Genomic DNA, 16,871 nt, shown 5'->3' on the forward strand with positions numbered 1-16,871 from the left:
ACAAAATGCATGTTGCTGGTTACGGCCTACCTCAGGCATCGGGGTATCCAGGTTTACCCGTGCCTGGACGACTGGCTCATCAAGGGCTGCTCCAGGGTCCAGGTCCAGAGCAGCCTCAATATGCTGCAAGCCACTCGTCAAACTCTGGGCCTGCTGATAAATGAACAAAAATCAATTTTAATCCCAGTCCAACAGATAGAGTTTATCGGGGCAGTACTTGACTCTACCTGCGCCAGAGCATTTCTACCAGAGGCCAAGTTCAGGGCAATCTCACATCTAATTGCCAGCATCCGCGCACATCTGCTCATCACAGCCTGGGTCTTTCTCAGACTGTTGGGTCACGTGGCAGCATTGCACATATGTTGTCCGCCATTCGAGACTCAGGCTGCACCCCCTTCAAATGTGACTAAGGGTAGTCTACTCCCCAGCCAGGCATCACCTGGACAAGGTTGTCGTGGTCCCTCTGAGGGTAATTAACTCTGCAGTGGTGGACCAACCTGAAGTTGGTGTTGGAAGGAGTGCTGTTCGAAAGTCCATGACCCACGGTCTCCCTGATATCGGTTGGGGAGCACATCTCAGTATGCTGTGGACTCAAGGGACATGGTCTTGAGAGGAGCTCACATTACATATAAACGTCAAGGAGCTTATGGCCATCCGGCTAGCCTGTGGCGTCTTCCTTCCACACCTTTCCCGAGTTGACCTGTTCGCCACCAGACAGAACAGAAAGTGTCATCAGTTCTGCTTTTTCCAAGGCCTCGGCAGAGGCGTTCCCTTTCCAATGCTTTTGTCCTGTCATGGTTGGGAGACTTGATATACGTGTTCCTGCCAATTCCGCTTATCAGCAAAGCCCTCTCAAAAATCAAGAGCGACAAGGTGTGAGTCATTATGGTTGCCCCAGCGTGGCCTCGCTGGCATTTGTTCTGATCAATGGAAGTGGCTGGGGTAGCTCTGTGGCTACTGCCTAGCCGCCCAGAGCTACTCTTGCAGGATCATGATTCGCTCCTGCACCCGAACCTTACCTCTCTCCACCTCACGGCTTGGATGTTGAATCTGGAGGACCAGGCCTGCTCTAGTCAGGTACAGCAGGTTCTTTTGGAAAGCAGAAAGCCCTTCACCAGAGTGACTTACCTGGCAAAGTGGAAGCGTTTCTGCTGCTGAGCGTCGGGGCACATCATCTCCCCAACTCAGTCTTCTTTGCAATCCATCCTGAATTACCTGCTTCAATTAAAGCACCAGGGCCTTGCCTTCTCTTTGATCAAAGTGCACCTGGCAGCCATGTTGGCCTTCCATCATTGTGTCCAGGTAAATCGGAATTCTCGCATGAGATGTCGATCCGTTTCCTGAAGGGCCTTGAATGGCTCTTTCAGCTGATCTAGGACCCGGTCCCTGAATGGGACCTCAACCTCGTCCTCTCCAGCTCAGGGGTTCCCCCTTTGAGCCCATAGCGTCTTGTTCCCTTTCCCGTCTGTCGTGGAAGGTTGCATTCCACGTAGCGATTAGCTCAGCGAGGCGTGTATCTGAGATCAAAGCCCTTACTTTGGAGCCACTGTACACTGTATTCTACAAAGACAGGGTCCAGCTGAGGCCCCATCTGGCTTTCCTGCTGAAGGTGGTGTCTCATTTCCATGTTGACTAAGATATCTTTCTCCCGGCGTTCTGTCCAAAGCCTCACTCCACCAATGAGGAGAGGCGGCTACACGCTCTGGATGTCCGGAGTGCCCTGGCGTTCTAATTGGAATGCACCAATCCCTTCTGCGTATTGGCCCAGCTCTTTATTGTGGCAGTTGACAGGATGAAGGGCCGTCCGGTGTCCTCTCAGATGATTTCGAGGATCACCACCTACATCTGTACTTGTTGCAACTTGGCACAAGCTGTGCCTCCACCGATAGTGAAGGCTCTCTCCACGAGGGCTCAGGTGTCTTCATCTGCCTTCCTGGCGTGTGACCCTATCCAGGACATCTGCAGGGCCATGACGTGGTCTTCAGTACACACGTTCACAATGCATTATGCCATCACTCAGCAGGCCAGAGATGATGATGGCTTCAGCAGAGCTGTGTTGCAGTCGACATGTCCATAAACTCCTACCCACCTCTGGTGGCACTGCTTGGTAATCACCTAATATGGAATGGACATGAGCAAGCAGTCGAAAAAGAAAAGACCATTACTTTTCGTAACTGGTGTTCTTCAAGATGTATTGCTCATGTCCATTCCATGACCCACCTTCCTTCCCTGCTGTTGGAGTTTCTGGCAGGAAGGAACTGAGGGTAGGGGGAGCCCGCGGCGCCCCTTGTACTGGTGCATACACGCACCACTCCAGAGGGTGCCAGAGCCAGTCCCCTACCGATACCACTGAGGGGAAAAACCTCTGGCACTGGTGCATGTGGCGAGCACATACACCTACAACAGAATGGACGTGAGCAACACATCTTGAACAGCAGTTACGAAAAGGTAACTGTCTCTTTTCCTGCTTAGGAAATGTTTGTTCATGTTGCTAAAGCCTCTTCTGTAGCATGGATGAAGTCTGCTTATTCCTGGCATTTATCACCTATTTTGGGTGACAGTGTAGTTATTTTGCTAACAGGCTAACTTTTGCAAGTGTAACTGGTTGGTTCCTTGGCACAGTTTCCCAAATTTCTGAAATCTTAGCTTCCCTTCAGGAAATGAAACCTTTTATGTCTCCCTTGAAACCCAGTCATGCGGTGTTAAAGCCGTACCCATCTTAATTTTTGTATCTTACGCTTATAAAAATGATTGAGGAAACATACTACTCGTCAAAGCACAATTGCGAAAGAGCTCCTCTTTGTATAAGTGAGTTTTAGCCCATGAAAGCTTATGCCCAAATACATTTGTTAGTCTCTAAGGTGCTCGTTCTTTTTGTATAAATGTAGTATCCTTATAGTATCAAAGAATAAGATTTATAATATTTGGGGGTTCCAGAAAACATTTGGGAACAGTAATATTGCCATTATGAGACAGCTTTTTCATAAAAATGGCTACCAGAGCCTATTGTATCTGTAAGAACTTGAGAGTATCATCTTTGGCAGTATGTTTAATCTTGTATTCCTAGGTTGACAACCTCCTCTTTGTAGTCATGCAATCTGCCCATCTTGTGAGTCAGAGAAAAGCTTTCCAACAGTCTATTGAAGGGCTCGTATCTTTGCATCATGAACAGACATCCAGCCAGCCAGTCATTGCCAAAGCATTGCAGCAGCTAAAGGTAAGCAGCCTTCTAATTTATTTCCATGAGGATTGTTTATTGTTTTATCATTTGCATTTCATTCACTGATATAAATTAAAACACAAATGGTTCAAAAGCTGTTGACGTGATTTGATTCTAGTGATGATGATAAACCAATACTCTGCATTTGTACTTTGTACAAGTCGTTGTGGGCCATGTTTTCTGTTCAGTATCCGTTGCGCTCACACAAATCACTTGTGAATGCAACTTTTGAGCAATATCATGTGCATGTACAAGTCAGAGAATCTACACACAAAAAATAGGAAGCCAGTCTGTAGTACAGTAGACACATGAACCATGGCAAAACAAAAAGTTTCATAGAAAGGGATCACAGAGTTGAAATGAAGTACATTTGCTAGTTCTTGAAAACTTCCTGTGTTCAAAATGTCAGAAAAACCAAACTTCATTTATTATATCTAATGTATTGTCACATAAAAGCATTTTAATGTTTGCTGTCCACAGTTTTGAAAATTCTCCTCATTTTTCCATCAAACTTTATAAAGGAAAGCAATAAGTCATTCTAATTTGGGACTAAATAGAGAGGATGCAGAGGGAGCGAAGCAAAAGGTCTGTTCTAAGCACAGCTGGGTTTGTTCACAGATGCTCCAGGAACAGAGGATCTGTGGGATAGGGGGGCCACAGATGGAGACACTGGGAAGTTTAGTGGTTTAGAAATCCTGAATAGCCTTTTCTCTCCCTGACCATTTCTAGGCATCTGATATCCTGCAATCTCCTCCACAAACAAGCCGCAGTCAACACCGTATTTTCTTGGAACCTTAATGCTCCCTGCCTTTGTTGACGAAGGTGCCATGTGTCTGACAGACTCTGTGTTGTGTCCTAATATTTCTGAAGTCAAACATCACATGTCCCAGGACTCTATCCGTAGTCATCCCAGAGTGCTTTATAAAGTTTGATGGAAAAATGAGGAGAATTTTCAAAACTATGGACAGCAAACATTAAAATGCTTTTATGTGACATGAAAGTGGGTAGGCCTACAAAACCACAGGACCCACGGAAACAAGGATTTACTAATTGAAGGAGTCATGGCTGTCCCCAGATGTCCCACTGAAGTCAGTGGCACCCGTGCCCACGCACCCATGGATAGAATTTGACTCTGGGTTATGTTCTATATAGATAGTAACAGTAGTGCTCTTTTTCTAACTCAGCCAGCTGTTACTGTGAAATGTAGTATCTGAGAATGTGGGCATTTATTAACTAGTCATGTATTTATTTATTTCCCACAAAACTATAGATTTTGGTCAGAATTTGATAAAATAGTACTGTAGCCAACAAACAGTATTTTAAGCAACAGTTTGGTTTGTATAGATCTGTATGAGTTAAGAATTGTTGTTTTATATGAATAAAGCGCATCACCTGCTAAGTCATGTAATTGTAATTCGTGATTGTCTTAAAAGATCTGTGGGTGTGCTCTCTTATACAATCATCCTCTTATTCCTGTGACTTCATCTTCACTCAGGCATTTGTTTTATCCACTCTTTGACTTTGTCTCCTTACAGCGCTTAGTGTAGCGGGACCCCAACTACTTTGGGACTTTGGTACTACTGTTCTATAAATAATAATAATAATTCAGTGTCTCTCTTCAACTGAAGCTGACTTCTTTTTGTTCTTCAGAGCGATGCATTACAACTGTGCAATAAGATAAGCTGCGCCATTGACAGAGTTGATCGCATGTTCACGTCTGAATTTGATGCTGAGGTTGATGAGTCTGAATCTGTCACTCTGCAGCAGTACTACCGAGAAGCCATGATTCAGAGTTACAATTTTGGGTTTGAGGTAAGTGAGCAAAAGGGAATATGCATTTTTTGTGGGAAAAGAATGTTTTTAACATATTTTGGGGGGTAAACTGATAAAATTCCACTCTTTCACTTCCAAAAATTAGTGAATTATGCTTTTGAGTGAATTCTGTTAATTCTTATAGGAGTATTGTGTGGAGCTGTGCAAATCTTTTCTGTGCAAATGGTGTGAAAATTAAAATCAATCTGTGCAAATGGTGTGAAAATTAAAACTTTAGACTACATAAGAGAGAGAGAGTAGTTCTGCTGAATCTGCCAAACTCTTAAACTCCTTGAAACTTACTTTGGCAAGGCATTCCTAGTTGGCAGTCTGAATTTTAAATTTAATCTTTTCAGGCTTTGCCCACTGACAAATTTTTACAGGAGATCAGAAATATTTTGATGTGAGCTGTGTCACTTGATCTTTCTCTGCCTCATTTTTTCTTCCTAAGCCCATACAAGCTACTATGTAAATGCAAAATATTTTAATTTAATCTTTAGATTTAATATTTAAACCCTTCCTGTCAGTGGATGCAGCTCATCAATGCCTGTCTTAGTGTGCCAACCAGGAAATGTCAGCTTCAGGCCACTTCTGATACATCTTCACTTGTTTGATTCCTTCAAACCCTTTTTCAATACACCTTTGAGACAGTACACACTTCACCATGTACAGAATCCTTGTAAGAACAGTCTTCTAAAACAGCCCATGTTCCTACTGAAACTTTTAGTGCACATATCTACATATCCAAAGACTTTATTCTTTCCATGTAGTACTTAAATTAAATTTGCCTCTAAGGTATGAATATTACTCAATGCTAGTTTGAGACTTGCTCTATATGATAGCAGAGCTGCGTATTGTTCCCGCCAAGACAATATAATTCTTTCTTGGTATGCACATTGTTTAAAAGTAGTGCATGCTCACACATAGTATGCTATATGGCTGAAATGCTACCTTTTTGTCTTGGTTCTTTTGCACTAAATGTCTTGTATTTGGGGCTTTCCCTTGAAGATATTGTTAAATAAATAATCATGCAAATTGTATGGATAGAATTAATTATATGAGAGTGAGATGTGATCGTGCTTCCTTGTAATGTTGTATTAGCTAGCAAATATTTCAGTAGATATTATATATAATGGATTTATTTTAATTTTAATACTTGAAGGATATTTTTTAATATATTGTAGTACCATAAAGAAGTTGTTCGCCTGATGTCTGGAGAATTCAGGCAGAAAATTGGAGATAAGTATATCAACTTTGCCCGAAAATGGATGAATTATGTGCTAACAAAATGCGAGAGCGGTCGAGGCACGAGACCCAGGTAATGGCTAATTGGGCACCTTATCATAATATGATGTGTTGCTCTTTTCTTAAATATAATGCGGGATATTTCTGCATTGATTAACGAATAATAGCTACTTCCCATATAAATGATTGGTGCTTCCATTCCTTTTATTTCCGTGAGATTTTCCATAGTAAAAGTACATAGCAAAGCACTACCCAAACTACTTAATGAGTTTTTCTTTCCAGACTCCTTGCCCTGAGTGTTAGCTGTCATGGAAGAGAGAGAGAAGAGATACCTGAGATAACTAGGGCCCAAACCATTCAAAGCTTTCAAATTAAGGGCTGACACCTTGATGAAAAATTACTGTTTGGTCAGGAATCAGTAAAGATGGCAGAGCATTAGTGCAGCATGCATTCGTTGGGGTGTCCTATTTAAAAGGGTGGTGATGTTGCGTGGTGAATTACTACATGTGCAGCATCTGATGACTTTTTCCTTCAGTAAGAGTTCTTTGTATTAATCCAGCCTGAAGGTGACAAAAATGTGGCTCACAAGTGACTAGATCTTCTTCTAACAGGAAAGGTTGGGCAGTCTTCTGACTAGATGACAATGATAGAAAGCATTTTGCCATTGTTTGATATTCAGGAACAACGAGAAATCTGCTAAGACCTTGGGACTATGTACTGTTTTGAATATCGGATGATAGGTGTCTTTGTATGAGGGTGTGGTCATTGTTCTTGGAGCGATTTCACGTGTCCTTTCCGCTTCAGTTGTGTGCATGCCCAGTATACCAAAGTCGGAGATTTTCCCTTAGTGGCATGTGTGCGCCCTTTGTGGCCTTGTACTGCTGTGTGATGTATTTCTCGTTAAACCACCCTCTGCCCTTTGTACCACCCTTGAGCCCTCTCAGTTCCTTCTTACTGCCCATGTTGGTAGTCTGAGTGTGTTGACTTGCTTTGCAAGTGTTTTCCCCATCAGGGAATTTGTTCTCTTGTATATAATTAGTGTACTCATCTATAGTTAGCTAGAGATTTAGAGTAAATTTCATTTGTTATTTTACTTAATTTTAATAGTGTGTTGATTCCCAAATGTTCTGTACTAACTCCGAGTACTGGGGCATGCCTCAATCTCTAGACTTCAAGGCTTACACCAGCTGCAATAAGTCTATGCTGGTGAGTGATCCTCATTCCAGGAGTCTAAAGTGCCCCAGGGAGGATCACATCAGGGACTGTTGTCAGATCTGCAGGGACTTCAAGTCCTGGACTAGAAAGGATAGGGAGGTGAGACTGCGTAACCTTTTCATGGAGTCCATCTTGCATCTACCATCTGAACCTTCCCCCTTAGGATAGGTACTGAGCACTTCTTCCATCAGAAGTGCTCCTCCAGACCTAGTATAGTCTCAGGACTGTTTCCCTTCCCTGAAGCCCAGGAAGGAGCATAAAAACCGTGCCTCAAAAGTATGTCTGGTTCCTCCACAAAATCGAGGTCTCTGGTACCATCTGCCAGCAAGCAAGCTGGACGGTGAGGTAGAGTGTCCTCCGATGATTGACAGGTCCCACTACCAACTTCGTCTTGTCCAGGGTTGTTGGCTCCATCACCAGTGGTGTTGAGACTGACCCCTACTGTTGTATCACCCCTTCAATGCCACAGCCTCAGGGGGGAACGTCGTGGTAATGACAACACTGAAGGCTTATGCTGTGGCATGAGATCTGCTATGCCTCTTGGTACTGGGTGCTCCACCAGTACAGGAAACAAGTAATCCGGTACTGATATATTTTCAGTCTTTGTTGGAGTTACCTGCGTACTGGCGTAGCCAACTTCAGACAGTCCAGTGCTGCCTTGCTTGGTGCCATCTAGAGGCAAGCCAAGTATGCTGTCCCTGGTACCAACATCTTTGGATACACACGAGCAGTCTTCAGCATTGCATAATACCACGTCTCCCTAGTTGGGTGACTCGGGTTTTTCTTCAGAGTCTGCTGTCGGCTCCTGTGCCCCTCACTCTTGGGATAAAAGGTGTCATTCACCTTCATCGAGAGGATTCTGCCCCTGGTATCTGACACAGGTGCCACAGTGGTCCAGGGACATGGCTCCTTGGGCTGATAGAGATTAGGCTCCAATACTCTACCATGGGATTTCCCCACCACCAACAGATCATCCCCAGTTCCTCTGCTCTCTAGATCTCTGAGCAAACGATGGGATGACTCACATGAGGAACCTCAGGAAGTCTTCCAAGCCAGTACTGAGGAACAACCTTCCATGCCACAACCTACACCTGGGGAGGTATAGGAGAACTCCAGCTGAACCTTCTTTACCCTTGTCCTCCTTTTCATCTGATGAGGTGGTGTTGTCTGGATTGTCCTCTTTTCTCCAAGATGACTGCAGGGCCTACTAAGAGCTCTTAAAAAGAGAGTTGCTTCCTCTCTAGATATCTGGGTTGAGGTAGTGCAAGAGAGTTCCAATAGACTGGTGGACGTACTGGGGTCAGCAGAGCCTTCCTGTCGTCTTCTACCTATAAATGAAGCCATACTAGAACATACAAGATTGCTGTGGCAAACACCCTCTCTCTGTCACTGACAGTCAAGAGAACTGAGTGCAGGTATTATGTCCCTTCTCAGGGCTCTGAACATTTCTACACTCATATCTCACCAGGTTCTTTGGTTGTCTTGACAGTAAATGAAAGAGCGTTTCAGGGATGGCCATCTTCTACCCCAAGGGATAAAGAAGCAAAAAGACTCAACTTTTTCAGTAGAAAGATTTATTTCATTGTTGGCCTACAGTTTCGTATCTCTAAAGAGCAAGTTTTGCTGGCAAGATATGATTACTATCTCTGGGATAATGTTCTCAGGGACAAGTAAACAGAGGATGCTAGATAAGAGTTCCTGGCCATCTTGGATGAGGATAAACTCATAGCTAGGACTTCTCGCCAAACTACGTAAGATGGGGAAGATTTGGCAACCAGAACTATTGCATCTGCAATAATGATACACACGTGTTCATGGCATCAATCTTCTGGTCTTCCACAGGAGGTCTAGCAGACTATACAGGATCTTTTTTGAGGGTCCCACCATATTCTCGCAGCAGACTGATGAGAAGCTTCACAGTCTCAAAGACTCTAGGACTACATTGAAATCATTGGGGATTTACACTCCATTCCCTATAAAGAATTAATTTCTCCCTCAGTCGAACCAACAGTACCACCTTTCCTGCCTAGACAAGCTTGACTACTCCAGGAGCAAAGGGAAAAACTACAGGATGAGACCTCCACTTCCTCACTTTGTCTTCATCCAGTCCTTCTAGAGAACCCAGAAAGGCCAGACAATGTTTGACTACCTTGTTGAGGTGAAAATATCAGTGTGTCTTGGGCGACTTTCTCCTATCCCTGTTTTTCACAACAGCTTATCCCACTTTCAGTGTGCTTTGGGCCTACATTACCACAGACCAGTGGGTTCTAAGCACAGTGGAACTGGGATAAACCTTTCAGATTTTCAGTCCTTCCCTGTCCCTCTTCAGAGACCTCCTCTGAGAGGTCCAGTCTCTCCTCCATAGAGCCATGGAGGAGGTTCCTCGTTTCTACTGAGAAAAAAGGGTTTTATTCAAGTTACTCCCTGATTCCAAAGGCAAAAAAAGATCCCAGACTTATCCAAGATTTGTGAAATCTGAATAAGTACCTAAGGAATATAAGGTTTCACATGGCCACCCCAGCTTCCATTATCCCCTCCCTCGATCCTGGCAACTGGTACTCTGCCATGGATTGGACACACATTTCCATGCAGCTATTGATCAAAGCCACATGCTATTCCTAAGATTTCTGGTCAACAATACCCATTCTCAGTTTACAGTCCTGCACTTGGGCCTCTCTGGTGCTCTGAATATTTACAAAATGGATGGTAGTGGTGGCTGCATTCCTCAAAAAAACAGAAGTGCAAGTATTTTCCTACCTTGACAATTGGCTGGTATGGTGTCAGTCCAAGAACCAGGTGGAATTCGGTGTAGCAGAACTCAGTGTTTTGAGGTCTGTTGATCAACAAGAGCTAGTCAGTTTTGAGTTCAGAGGACAGAGTTTATAGGGGCACTCTTGGTTTCTACAGTAGTCAGGACTTTCTAGCTCAAGCCAGATTCCAGGCAATGTTAACGATTTCCACAGATCTGAAAGTCCATCCAACCACAGCTGCAAGGAACTGCCTCAGACTTCTGGAAATGTGGCCTCATGTATGTACATGCTCTGTCATCCCAAACTTCATCTCAGAAGGTTGTAAGCCTGGTTAAAGTCAGTGTACTACCTAGCTCATGACCCATTCGAGGTGTTGATTTGTGTGCCTGCAGGTGTGCTGCTGTTCTTGGACTGATGAATGGATGCAATTCAATGTGTATATGGGAATTGCCTTTGCTCCTCCTCTATCCACACTGACTCTGGTTACAAATGCTTCTTTTTTAGGGTGGGGAGCACATCTAGGCACTCAGCATCTGTGGTCACAACAGTATTTAGCTCTTCACATAAACATGCAAGAGTTGAGGGATAGTCATCTGGCCTTTTGGACTTTTCTGCCTAGCATCAAAGGAAAACTCTGTCCTCATGAACAACACTGCAACAATGTTCTACATGAACAGACAGGGAGGGGCCAGGTCAGACAGTCTCTGTCATGAAGCATTACAGCGTTGGGAGTTTTGTATCATCAATGTAATTCACCTCAAAGCACCCCATCTTCTTAGGGTTCACAACAGTTTGGCAGATTGCCTGACCGGATCTTTCAGCAAAGATCACAAATGGTCTCTCAGGCCAGGTATGGACAGATTATATGCCCAGATTGCAGTTCCTATCCCTCCCTGGGACTTGAATCTCATGCTACAAAGGTTGATGGGTCCACCTGTTGAAGTGATGGCTTACCTGCTCATTACTCCAGCTATATATGAAATTTGCATTTTTGGCACGAAGAGTAGCAGAATTACGAGCGTTCGTAGTTGACCCTCCCTACACAGTCTTCTATAAGAACAAAGCAAAGTTATGTCTGCATCCAAAAATTTTGACTTTAGTGTCAGAATTCCACCTCAGTCAAGCAGTATACTTACCAAGTTTTCTAAGCCTCATTCTCCTAAGGATTAAGAGAGACTCCATAGCTTGGAAGTTAGAAGCGTGTTAGTGTTTTACTTGGACAGAACTAGGTCATTTAGATTGTCCTCCCAGCTGTTTGAGACTGTTGCAGAGAGGATGAAAGGCCCTGCAGTCTTGCCCCAGAGAATCTCATCCTGGATTTCCAAGTAGTCTGTCAGTCACTGTTCAGGTAGACTCTAAAACCCGTCTCCAGATTGAACTTCCTGTGAGTCACCTGAAGTGGCATGGACATGTGCAATGACTCGAAGAAGGAAAAAAATGGTTACTTACCTGTTCTGTAATTGTTGTTGTTTGAAATGCGTTACACATATCTGTCCAGTAAGAAGGAACTGAGGGGGTCGGGGACAACCCTTACCTTTATACCATTGTATAGCAGCATGAGGCAGAAGAGTTTGCATGTGCTGCCCCAACAGATACCGCTATGGGAAGTATCTGACTTCGGTGCACTGGATAGGCGCACACATGAAATGAAATGTACCTGTGCAACACATCTCAAAGAATAACAGTTACAGAACAGTTAAGTAACCATTTTTTCCTGTAGCTACTCAAAGTGCTTTTTCTTCCTGCTAACTTCACCTCCTTCCCAGATTTAGCTTAAGCCAGTTTTCTTTCATCCATATTCCAGTTTTATGTAGATATTTGGATTGTTGGGCAGCAGGATTGTCTGCTCTGAATGTGAAAGATTTAGGGTTGGGTGTTATCAGCATATTGTTGGCAGCATTGCCCATGATGTGTCTCAGTCTCCCCATAATTCTTACAAAACGTTCAGTAAGAGGGGTGACAAGATTGAACCATGTAGAACACCACATCTCAGAGCTCTTGATCAGGAAGACAAGCTACCCATCACCCTACTCTCAGATTGATCAGGAGAATTGGCAAAGCCAACCTAGCATATGTGCACCCTCACTTGGCTTCCATAGGTGGTACAGAAGTATTTTGTGATAGTTGATGTGAAAAACCTCTATAGGATTCAGTCACTTCAGAATGAATGTCTCATGCAGTTTACAGCTAGAAAGAGACCATCCACAAGTGACAACTGCACTTCTTAGTGCTTCAATCTGAGCTGAAACCCAGTTGGAATAAGTATATAATATTAATACTGGTCAGATTCTGCTTAAGTCTACTTGCTAGTACCATGTCTTTGATTTTGCCCAGAAAGGAGTTCTTAGTGACTCCTTATTAAAGTAGTTGCCAAGATCTTATGTTCTGGGCTGGGCACTTGAAAACATATTCATAGCTACTAAGGTCAGAAGGGACCATTATGATCATCTAGTCCGACCTCCTGCACAACGCAGGCCACAGAATCTCACCCACCCACTCCTGCGAAAAACCTCTCACCTATGCCTAAAGAAAAGGAGTACTTGTGGCACCTTCGAGACTAACAAATTTATTTGAGCATAAGCTTTCGTGAGCTACAGCTCACTTCATTGGATGCATTCAGTGGAAAATACAGTGGGGAGGTTTATATTTGTATATATGTATTTATATACATAGAGAACATGAAACAATGGGTGTTACCATACACACTGTAACGAGAGTGATCACTTAAGGTGAGCAATTACCAGCGGGGGGGAGGGGGGAGAGGAGGGAAAACCTTTTGTAGTGATAACCAGCAGTTGACAAGAACGTCTGAGGAACGGGGGTGGGGGGAGATAAACATGGGGAAATAGTTTTACTTTGTGTAATGACCCATCCACTCCCAGTCTCTATAAACACCTACAAGATCTCTATCAAGCATTCTTACAACTACAATACCCATCTGCTCATTCTTCTCTTCCGCAGACTAAACATCCCCAGTTCCCTCAGCCTCTCCTCATAAGTCATGTGTTCCAGTCTCCTAATCATTTTTGTTGCCCTCCGCTGGACTCTTTCCAATTTTTCCACATCCTTCTTGTAGTGTGGGGCCCAAAACTGGACACAGTACTCCAGATGAGGCCTCACCAGTGTGAAATAGAGGGGAGCGATCACGTCTCTCGATCTGTTGGTCGATCTGCGATCACGTCCCTTGATCTAGGAAAATCTGAGCCCTATTATTATTATTACTAGCACTGGTCCTCCAGTCTATATCTGGGAAGTTAGTCTCCCGTGATCACACAGTTTCCATTAGTATTTACTTCATTAAAAACATTAAAGTGGGCTCTGTCCATATCCAGATTAGATCCTGGCGGTCTATAGCACACCCCGAGCACTATCCCAGGGGAGGCTCTAGTAGTTTTCTTCCCCAATGTAATTTTTGCCCAGACGGACTCTGTCTTATCCATTCCATCGCTTCTTACTTCTTTACATTCTACCTCATCATTGATATACAATGCTACTCCACCACCTTTACCCTTATTTCTGTCTTTCCTAAACAGCACATACCCTTCAATACCCGTAGTCCAGTCACGACGACTATTCCACCATGTTTCTGTTATCCCTAGAATATCTGGTTTCACTTCCTGCACCAGTAGCTCTAGTTCCTCCATTTTGTTACCTAGGCTCCTCGCATTGGGGTACAAACATCTTAATTTTTGCTGTTTGGCCTCGCTCACATTCTGTACCCTATTAGGCACGGTCATTCTACAGCCAGTATAACATTAGATTGGTATCCACGCTGCCCTTCCTCCTTATATACATTCTCCTACCCACGGCTGTATCCTTTCTTACTTCATTTTCTTCCCTCTCAATGCTAAAATCTGGCATGGAGATTACCTGGACATTTCCCAACCATCTCCCCCAGATTCCTAGTTTAAAGCTCTCTTAATCAGTTGTGCCAGCCTCCATCCTAGAAGTCTATTTCCTTCCCTGCTCAGATGAAGTCCATCCCGAGAGAACTGTCCATGAATGCCTCCCAGTGGCTATACATCCCAAAGCCCTCCTTATAGCACCACTGCCTAAGCCATCTGTTGATAGTCATACTCTTGTCACACCTTTGTTGCCCTTCTCTAGGAACAGGCAGAATCCCACTAAAGATCACCTGAACCTTGATTTCCTTAAGCGTCTTCCCCAGCCTAGCATAGTCTCCCTTAATACTTTCCAGCGAGAATCTAGCCGTATCATTTGTTCCCACATGAAGGATAATTAGGGGATTCTTTCCTGCTCCCTTTAGGATCCTTTTCAACCTCAGGTCTACATCCTGTATCTTAGCACCTGAAGACAGCACACCCTTCTATTCTCTGGATCAGCTCTGGTTACAGGCCTGTCTATTCTTCTCAGTAAAGAGTCCCCGATCACATAGAGCTGCCTTTTCCTGGTGATGGTGCTATTCTCCAGTCTATCCCCTGTTCCCTCTGGCTGCAAGTTCTTTCCATTCCTATTCTCCCTTGTAATCCTTTTCAACCCATCCTGTATCCTCCTGGGACTCATATTTGGTGTAGTCTCCATTGACTCTTCCTGTTTTCCTATAGGACTAGCCACTCTTCTCTTCTTCCTTGCCCTTCTACCTTCAGTGACCACCTGCTGAGCCCCTTCTTCATTTTCCAACTCGCAAACTTGTTCTTGAGCTCTGTTTCTCCTTCACTGGCCGTCTTTTCCTCTGCCTGGTTCTTTTAGTCACGTGCTTCCACTGACCACTTTCCTCACCCAGTCTGCCCTCAGAATTCCTCTGTCCTGCTTCCATCTGCAAGTCTGAGCTTTTCCCTTCAGATACCTCATGTCTTTGCTCCATAATCTGCTTGAACCCCTTTCTAAACTCAGCCAGACTTTCCACCTGCCTCTTCAAACCTCGGATCTTTTCCTCCATCAGCTCTATCAGACAGCATTTCATGCAGACAAAACTCTTACCATGTACCCCCTCCAGGATCATGTACATACCGCAGCTTCCACATCCAGTCATCTTCATTGTGTCTTCTGCTACATGGGTCACTCCCACTGCTGCCTCTTTATCTGTCATTGCCTTTCCACTGAATCCTGTTAATCTGGGAAACACAAACCACACCAAAACACCACCACCCACAGCAAGAACAAACCCCCAACAAGCACCGCAAGACAAACTCCCACTGAAACTCCCCTGTTTACATCTCTGTTTGCTGGCTCCTGTGCCGCTGCAGCTGTCTATGCCGCTGCCTGACTGGCTGGCTACCTTTATAGGACCCCGAGTCAGAGAAGCCCCGCCCCCTAATCAGGGCTCACCTTCTCTCCCAGCACAAAGCCCCTGCAAGCCTCTACACATACAAATAATACAAATACAAACCAAATACAAATACCTTCTCCTAGCTAGCTCCTGTGCCTCTACAGCTGTCTATGGGGAATTGATATGTATTTCCTAAGATATTAGTGGGCTGAGGTGTATAACCAGGCCTGAGGAAGGTAGACTACTATCTTTATTTGGGGACGTCTGTATTAAAAGTCCAGAACTCAGAATTTCATGTCCATTTATCACTGGCTAAAGATTAACCCCTTGGCAAAAGCCAGATACTTCACTCTGTGCATAAATCCAAACTGTTATACAGAAATTTTGTTGACATATAAGCAAGTAAGCAGCAGTCATTGGGTATGTCTACACTGCAAAAATAAGCAATAAATAAATAAACCCGCAACAGTGAGCCACAGAGCCTGGGTCCATTGACTTGGGCTTGCACTATGGGGTCAAAATAGTAGTGCAGACATTTGCGCGTGGGCTAGAGCCTGTGCTCTGAGATCCAACCCTGCCTTGCAGGGTTTCAGATCCTGGGCGCCAGCCTGAATCCGAATATCTGTGCTGCTGTCCTGTAGTGTGAGTCCTGCAAGCCCAAATCAGTTGACCTGGGCTCTGAGACTTGCTGCCATGGATCTTTTTTTCCCTCTTTTCTTTTTTTTCCTCAATGTAGACATACCCTTAACCATGTATATTAGGATAAGTCACTAGAACTCATGTGACGTTTATGTAATTGTTTTTGGCTAATGAACAATTCTCTTCTTCTTGACAGGTGGGCAACACAAGGTTTTGATTTTCTTCAAGCCATCGAGCCAGCCTTTATTTCAGCTCTGCCTGAAGAGGATTTCTTGGTATGGAATTAATTGTTCTCCCATTGTAGCCCAACCTGCTTTCAGTTCAGTTTCAATCAATAAAAGTCTATTTGTCTGTCTATTATCTGTTATCTGTGCTCTTATGTCTGATTAATTATTATTCCGAGACTGTTCTATATAAATCTAAATGCCTATTTCTCTGATTTAGCTTGCAAAATTCTGAATAGTGCATGCTAATGACATCAATATACAAAAATATTAAAATTGTCATGTCAGGTTTCTGCGGTACTGAAACCTTTGTATAGTAACTACATTCACGACCTGGGATACTTGGCAGCAGTTTGCTGATGAGCTATTAATTTACACTCAACCTAATATTGCTTTCTATTGGATGATCTGAAATGTATCTTTAATAGCCCTAGTTCATGTATGGAGCAAACCTAAAACATTACAATCTAACTGTATTTCTTTAGAGCTAAATCATACTAAAGTACAAGATTTAAAATTTGAATCTTGCCTTGTTA

The 16,871-nt window shown here is 43.8% G+C and overlaps 1 protein-coding gene across 5 annotated transcripts in view; it reads left to right on the forward strand.

Moving 5' to 3' along the window:
* The window catches only part of MAP3K4 (mitogen-activated protein kinase kinase kinase 4), a 144,482-nt gene that overhangs the window by 84,377 nt on the left and 43,234 nt on the right, over window positions 1-16,871 (forward strand). For all 5 annotated transcript variants that reach the window (XM_073337845.1, XM_073337847.1, XM_073337846.1 and 2 more), the window contains exons 11-14: window positions 3,068-3,217; window positions 4,871-5,032; window positions 6,217-6,350; window positions 16,308-16,386. In XM_073337845.1, the coding sequence (XP_073193946.1) occupies window positions 3,068-3,217; window positions 4,871-5,032; window positions 6,217-6,350; window positions 16,308-16,386 (525 nt within the window). The remainder of the gene's footprint in view (window positions 1-3,067; window positions 3,218-4,870; window positions 5,033-6,216; window positions 6,351-16,307; window positions 16,387-16,871) is intronic.

This window comes from Lepidochelys kempii, chromosome 3, assembly GCF_965140265.1.
Source record: "Lepidochelys kempii isolate rLepKem1 chromosome 3, rLepKem1.hap2, whole genome shotgun sequence".
NCBI lineage: Eukaryota > Metazoa > Chordata > Testudines > Cheloniidae > Lepidochelys > Lepidochelys kempii.